Below are 8216 nucleotides of genomic sequence, written 5' to 3' on the forward strand. Positions count from 1 at the left end.
TCACTTTCCCTCCAGTTCAGAGAGGTAGAAGAAGGGGAGACAGTCCACCACCTCTCCTGGACAACAATTTTCTCTCTGGGAAGTGAGAATGTCAACGTTTCTCATCTCTTACTTGGGAATTACCCATATGGAGATTATTCTCATTAGTCGCTTGCAATAACTTCACCAACCAGCTGGCAGGTGAAACTGATGGGGAAAGTATAAATAATTTCCTTATTATACTTATAAAGATATAGGGATGGTTAAATAAACTATGAACATTATTTTGACAGAGTTGATATTGATAGGTGTTTTGCAGGCTATTTAGTTTTCTCCTGAGATCAATACTACATCTACAACATTTTTCCAAAGTACTTGTAGAAAATACATTCTTATGTTGTCTCGATAGAGGTTAACATAGGAGAATTTCTGAGATACATAAACTATCTGAATAAAATATGCTATTGACTATCTTTGTTTACGGGAAATGAGTTAAAAAGCCCACTGCCCTAAAAGCCTTTGCCTTTTTTTAATAGATCAACTTTGTAACTCTGCTTAGTGACTATGTATCCTGCATTCTGCTTATCAGAGTTAGCTTTTGGTGTTTATACTCTGAATGTATGTGATATGCAGCAAAATGCTGCTGTTTATTTTAATACATTATTTTCTATACAATAATATATATTATCTGGAGTATGTATTATGTAATTCAGTTCTTTCAGAACTGAGTTATGACAGTCCATCGATAAATAAATGGATATGAATATGAGGCTATTACTTCTTCTGTTTATGCTTATGTTGTGATAATGATTTGATGATAGACACATTTAAGGAAAGGCAAGGCAGAACTGACACAAAGAAGCTGAGAGATGCTTTTGATGGATGAGGTCACGGTATGGTGAAGTCCAGATGCTAATTATACATTAAAAAGGTCTACACCTTTTGCTAGGGAAGGAGGCCTGGGTTCCTGGTCTTACAAATTGAACTGGAATTTGCTGCTAGCTGACTGTCGAAATTACTGGTTGAGCCAGTCCAGAATAGAGCAATAAGCATAATCAGAAGTCCAGAAACAACCGTGTACATTAAAGTCTTGACTAAATCAATCTAATTCCTTCAGAGAAGAGAAAATTGAATTTGTGGAAGGGAAGGGACAGAAAGAAGGGAGATCAAGATGAAGAGGTAGGAAAGGAAAAGGATTATGCAGCCATATAGCTGCTATTGCCTCTGACACAGTACTCGTGAGGTGGAAGGCGTTTAAGGCTTTTTCTGCCCCTAAGAAATCCAGGTCTGGTTACAGATATGGATTGAGAGGTTCCCTCAGCAAGATACCCTGTGTCTTGGGAGTTAGAGTCGTCACAGAGGACACAGATTCAAATCTCTGCAGCAGACTTTGTAGCTTCCCCGTTCTGGCCGAGTACCCTGGCTGAGAAGGGAGGAGCCTAGAGGCTTATTTTCCACTAATTTTGCTGTCCTTTAACCATCTTATTCTTGAGAAGATATTCAGTTCTTATTTCTGGTATAATCCCCCCGAAGCTCCAGTTAATGGCACTGAGAGTTGGCACGTGGTTTAAAGTTCATCTGGGCGAGTGGGAGATACTGGCACTTGAGACATTATTTGTCCAGGGATATATGCAAGAAAAACAACTGCTTTCACTGTGAAGACACACTAACATAGGAAGAAAATGAAAAGTAGGTAAACTAAATAAAAACATCATATTAGAAATAAAAGGAAAGAAAAAAGACAACAAAAGGGAAGAAGAGGAATGAGAGAGAAATGAGATGAAAGAGAAAATTAGAAGAAATAATTTGACGTAAGTTGATAACTATGATAGGCACTGAGCTAAAACAAAGAGTGCTACAGAGAATGCAACGGAGGTCTGAATTAGTAAAAGATTGAGATGTCAAATACAAAGAAGTCAGACAGATGAAAATAGAATACCACAGGGGGGGAAAAGAATAATCAGAGCAGCAAAACTATCTTCCAAGGTAAAATTTACTGCTATAGGAATGCTGACTGGGACATGATAGGGCATGAAAGGTGTTATATTTATTTATACCTTCTGTGTTGTATTGTTGAGTTTTGTCAACAGAGAAAGGTGTTAATTCATAGGGCACTGTTGGGACACTGGATGCGTTATTGTTATTCATAAACATGATTATTTTCATTTTTAATAAAAGAAGGAGAAAATTAGATGCCTATTGACTTCTGAAGAAATCAGGTTTTCACAAAACATGCATTCTGTCAATTTTATACTGCATTCGGCATTCTCTGATCTTTGATAATTCACGAGTGCTGCAAAGTAGAAAATTTCTGAAATGATCTATTTTTAAAATCCAATCAAGAATAGACTAAGATTAAGGTTCTGTGTCCTGGCCTTGGTCGAAGTTTGGGCAGAGGCATTGCAAGAATTCCTACCAAGATGCTTAGGAGAGTGATATTAGTGATTAGTTCCCCCAGACTCAGAATAAATCAGTATCTTGGCATGCTGCAATGGAGTGTTATGCTAGCCCTTTTAATAGTGGCTGAGTTGTAAAACTAAGGATATGGTCGGATATGAATAATATTCTTTTTCCTTTTTTTCAAAGAAACGTTAGGACAATTAGACGCCTGAATTCTATTCAGTTTCAATGAAAGTTGAGACCCTAAATGCCTTCAGATATGTGCAAGTGTGTAAATGTTAAGAATACTCAGTACGTAAGATATATTAAAATTCTGCCTAATGATACCTTTAATGTGTTTTCAAGTGAATAGAGTATCTTATTCACGTCTTGCCCTAACTTATTTTCTACGTTTATACCACTGTTGGGTGATTTCAATTTCAGTTCCAGTTGTGCAGTCTAAAAGAGTGCTTGGGATGCTATTACCTGGACACAGGAACACAGCATTAGGCACTTGCTTTTTGCTTTCGCGACTTGGCAACGGTAGCGTTGCTTCTCCCTAGTCCTACCGCTGTTCCACGTACCACGCTGAAGCACGTGTTATGTCTGTGTATTGACGCTCTATAGATTTCGGCTGTTGTTGCAGGCAGTGCTGCATTTCAAACAACGCCATACGTGTATGACAAAAAAGGGAGGGTGGCAGATGAACAGCTGCAGCTTGTTAAATAGCCTCCTTAGTTTGAAGTTTTCGAGTTCACTATGTACTTAGGTCTCCATGTGAAAAATAACTGCAAAATGTTTTCAGAAACCTGACCTACTCGAATTGAACATTACACATTCTCCCTTTTTATTCCAGGGAATTAAACGTTGTTCTGGGATGTCTCATTTCCATAAATGCAGCATTTGGAAGGTGATAAATATTTGGATTTATCAAGGCAATACTTCTATTATTTTGTTTATTAGACCTCTCAGGATATCTTCGCATTTATTTATAATTTTCTTCAGAACTCTGTAACGTTTTTAGTTACAAAATTTTCATGAGTGCACGCGCATTGAAAAAAATATATATCTCCTCTCTTTGTACCTTGTACAACAAAGATACTTTGCAGCTCCTTTTTATTTTCAACCTGCCTGTTTTAAATATTTTCAGCTGTAACACTATTTTTGACAAGCATGATCTGCCAACAACTGAACAGTTTTTTAATTCAGCACATATGTCTAAAATCCTGACATACCTGGCTTGTAGCTTCTGCTTTCAGATCTTCATCTGGATCTACGCCAACTCTGTTAAAAAAAACCCCAAACAAAGACATATGGTAATGGTCTGATGTATATTAGAGAGCTTTGAGGGTAGAAATGTTTCTCTTGTGTCAGTCATTTCCTGCTAGGTGAGAAACGCAGAGAAGAGCTGGCAAAACATGAAGATCACTTTTTTAATCAAGGAAGTTCTTAATAAGTTTTTAGGAAACTTGAGATTCTTTTTAACTGCCACTCATAACACCTGAGATCGGATCTTTACCCTGGCTCTGATCCGTATCTGGGGAGAGACAATCAAGTCATCAACCTGTGCTATGAATTCCTTAATTACTGGCAGAAGAGAGGTGTCGAGGAGGAACTGGAGTTAGAGAGGTATGTGGAGAACAGGACTGCAGGACTCTGGCGTTTCTTGACTGTGCTACATTACGGATAGCTTGTGGCTTTTGGAAAGGGCTTTACGTGGTGCACAAGGTACGGGGAAGCAAACCAGAGAGGAGATTGCAGTGGGTGATGTGCAAGGTGATGAGAACCTGGGTGGTATTTTACTGATACGGACAGGAAAAAAATTAAGTTGGCTGTTAAAAGCAACGTGGTGGGAGAATTGACACATTTTGAGTGTGGCTGATACTCAGAACTGAGGAGTAATGCAACTGAGAAATGTTGAGAGTTGAATGACAGAGGCTTGTGCTGATGTTCACACCAAGAAAGGAAGGAGACCAGTGAGGGATGATGAATGACGAACCTTCTTATCACCGGAATCTGAAGCCCATGGCTAGGCAGACCAACAGCCCCCGAATGCCTCACAAGCTCTCACATAGTATCAGGTCCACCAAGCTAATACAGAATTTACTGATGCAAATAAAATATACTCTTTCACTAGATTTTTCATTTAAGGACACTTTACTGTTTTTCTGACAGTCTTCGTTCTTAAGTATATTTTTGCTTTTGGTAATAACACATCAAAATAAATTTAAAAATAATATTTAATATTAACAATTACATACCTCAGCATTCTTTCCTGTAAATATTATGCACACACTCTTATTCAGTCAGAGACAATGACAGGAACTATATGCAAAGTAGATGCTTTTTATATGTAAATACTGAATAGAAGAGAAAAAAGACGTTTGTTTCTATCGTAGCTCTTGAGCGTCAACAAATCTGAGTCCTTCAGGCATAAATATTTCTATCTTTTTATTAAAAATAACGATCCTGGTGCTGACTCAACAAGGAGACAGAACGAATAGCTGTTTTTCCTTTTTTTTGGTCCTGTTGTTCTTTATATTGCTAGAAAAAGCTTCTGATGGCACTAACCTATCCATTAGTTTGGAGTAAAGCAAGTTAGGTATTTTCCGTTTCATTAAAATGGAAACATTTACATGGGGAAAAGAGAAAGAAACATTACATGGCGGTTTAACCATCTGTCTGACATTGGATTTGTTATTGTCATGTACAGAACAGTGGTGTCTGGGGCCTTATCTGTGCTCGGCATTGTAAAACTAAGCAGCGTGAGACAGCCCTGCACGGCGGAGTGTACAGCGTAACTACAGCGGGATGTGAAGGCTGAAACAATGGCACAAATGCAGGTGCCATGGTCCCAAACTCATAAAACAGGGCAGAATCAGAAAGAGAATCCCAGTCTCCTAAATGCAATTACATGCCCTGTTTATTAGACTACGCTTATTCGCTAGATGTGTTCGCTGACAACACTACTTGGCCAATACAGAAATACACCAGCAGTACAATAGTTAAGGGTCTGCACAGTTCTGGAACTAAAAAAAAAAAAAAATCAAAGCATTTACGCATGATAGGTGCAGCTGAAAGGCTACAGCACAAACTTCCCCACACTCTCTTCTCCTTAATGAGCTTGACTTGACCTCAAAGAACCAGTCTCCTGGGACAGAAGTAATTTAGCCTTCATGCAGTTCTGAACTTGCTGGAGTTGAGAAACTGCCAGTTCTGACTGCTTGTGTGTATTGGAGTTGTGATGCGTTTATTATAGAATGAGCCAAGACAACAGAAAACATTTCACCCAGGACTAAAAGGACTGCAACAGCAAATGTGAAAAAGGGTAGGCAAGGGGGCCTTCCAATAGGAACCAGAGTTTCTGGCTGTAATGTTGTTTCAGTAACAGTGATATAACTACTAATCCCATTGACAACAGGAATCCACTGGCATAGAAAAAAAATCTGGATTTAGAGAGTTTTGCAGAATTTGTGGTATGCTTAAGCTTCTCTGCATGTATAATTTCTAATCCTTATAGTTACAGAGAATAGCTCGCTGTTTTGCCTTGTTTATTCTGCACACAATAGATTATTATAATATGGCACATATGAAAATACTCACATGAAATCTTAACAGGAGTATTACATTTAAAGCCAGAAAAAACCCAGCAATAAATATCTAATGAAATCACACTTCAGTCTTAGATAATCCATATATGAAAAAGAAAAGGCGGCTTCTATGCCACATAAATGCCACAGAGCCACAGCTGATGCTTTCCTTCGGTCTGATCTCTACTCTTGTTTAAAACACAGGGTCAGATGCCGTTGCTGTTTTTCTCATGGAATAGTATCTCGCTACTGGAAATTAGTGTGGATAGCACAATCTCACCTATTGATTTAAAGTCCCTTGGGAAAAGGACCAGATCGTTCTTTGCATTCTATGGGAGAGTTTTTTAATGCATTAAAATAGCAATATATTTTTGTAATAATTTGAACATTAGCAATTTTATTACGTATGCACTAAGCAGACTCAGTTCAGTCAGTTCTGAAATTGAGGCTAATTATTTCATATCCAAACATAGGCTTGGGAGCCTAACATCAGGCACCTAGCACTGAAACTCATGGTCTGCTATAATTAACTCCGATATACTTGACATGAACTAGAATGCTATTTTTAAATTGCAAATGTTGAAAAAACAAAGCATAACAAATTATATGAGACAGTCAAGACAACTGAAATTAAGCACAGATACGCACTTCAAGTTTACACCCTTGACTTCCTCAAAAGACCTGCTAGATCTAATGCTATTGCCACTAGAATTTGCAAACCCAAAATTCGTATAAATTACTAGGTGGCCTCGAAAAAATACTCTATTGTTAATATTTGCATAAATGTCTTTCCCCTTTTAAGCTTCTCAGTTTTCCATTTCCATCAGAAGAATCAATGGATGGTCAGAAAAATATTTTCTTAGTACTTTTTCTCTTTTCTTGCTGTCAACTTTGTCTCTTTTCCCCTGTCAACTTGTTTTACTTCTTGCAGTCTCCCTTTTCCGTCCTTCTCTCCCAATTTCCTGGTTGCTCTCTATTCCTTGTTCACTTCTTCTTGGCTCTTCTAAATATTGTATGCTTTTATTTCTGCCTTTCTATTTTTGCATCTTTTTATTCTATAAATTAAATATTTAGGATGACTCTGCTTCCATAAAAACAAATGCAATGAATTTTTAATCAGATCTATATTACAGTGGAGTTTATCTACTCTATGTATTTAGATAGGCTTTAGTAATGTCTTAGATTTGAATGCCCTAGATATGGAGGAATTCAAAATCCTGAAAGCTGCTCTGTGTTGTTCTTTTTCCTTTGGGTCTGTTTTTTTGGGATGTGTGTGTGGTTTTATGTTTTTAAATAATGTCTGGATCAAAACCTGGATTCAGAGATTGTTCAAAGTTGCTATATTAAAAATCTGGAAGCTGAAGCTTGTGACTTCAGCCAGTCTCTAGCAATTAAGTCTAAGCATTGCTAGGAACTGTGCATTAGTCTGCAGAAGGACCCTTTACAGTTGACGGTATTTAAATCCCCGTGTGCTATCAAGTGCATCATTTTTTTAGCAACAGTCAGAATGCATTTGGTAATAAGGGGAGGAATTTGTCACTGAATACAAAGCAGTCGATAACATCTTTTCTTATATGGTTTGAAATGAAAATGGATGAAAAGATAAATCCCAAATTGTCAGGGGAACCGGTAGTAAGAAATACAACACCGATCCATAGGAATACCGAGTAGTAAATCACTATTCAGGCGTTGCAGACTTTTACTTCCCTCACTTCAAATCACCACAAAGTCAACACTGTAGGATAAAATCTCTGCATTCCACAGGGAAGCCACAGAAAATTGTATAGACTCATGTCTTCACGAGGATCTAGGCATGCAGAGCAGAACTTTTGGTGTCTATACTTAAAAGTGTGATTCTCAGCCCTCCCTCACTTTAGGTGCCAGGAAATCTGTAAATAGAGACATTTCTCTGAAATCTGAATTCTAATGACTGAAATTCTACTTCTGGGCCTGTAGAGGCTTTCTGTGTTTGCAGAACGGAGCCTGGTTCATGCAAGTTGAATCTTGCTTGCGGTCCCACCGAGTCTGGTTTGCACCTACCATATACTCACACTGGTGAGCTATGCTCCAGATGAAGCAGCCAGGACTGCGTTTATTTGAAAACATGTCCTGAGAGCACGTAGTTGATTCCATCCCCTTTTTATTTAATAACCGATCAATTCGAGCTTCCTGCCCGGTTTCATCGGTCGCCTCAAACTGAGGTGATTCCACACCACAGCTCTTCAGAAGTGCCAGGAATACTGGCCTGAGAATGATACGGGCGGCGGC

At 38.2% G+C, this 8216-nt stretch overlaps 1 protein-coding gene across 1 annotated transcript in view; it reads right to left on the bottom strand.

Moving 5' to 3' along the window:
* Positions 1 to 8216, bottom strand: part of SLC9A9 (solute carrier family 9, subfamily A (NHE9, cation proton antiporter 9), member 9) — a 216178-nt gene that overhangs the window by 56454 nt on the left and 151508 nt on the right. The window contains exon 13 of the mRNA XM_009325097.1: positions 3594 to 3642. Coding sequence (XP_009323372.1) covers positions 3594 to 3642 — 49 coding nt within the window. The remainder of the gene's footprint in view (positions 1 to 3593; positions 3643 to 8216) is intronic.

This window comes from Pygoscelis adeliae, unplaced genomic scaffold (genome assembly GCF_000699105.1).
Source record: "Pygoscelis adeliae isolate BGI_AS28 unplaced genomic scaffold, ASM69910v1 Scaffold155, whole genome shotgun sequence".
NCBI classification, from domain to species: Eukaryota; Metazoa; Chordata; class Aves; order Sphenisciformes; family Spheniscidae; genus Pygoscelis; species Pygoscelis adeliae.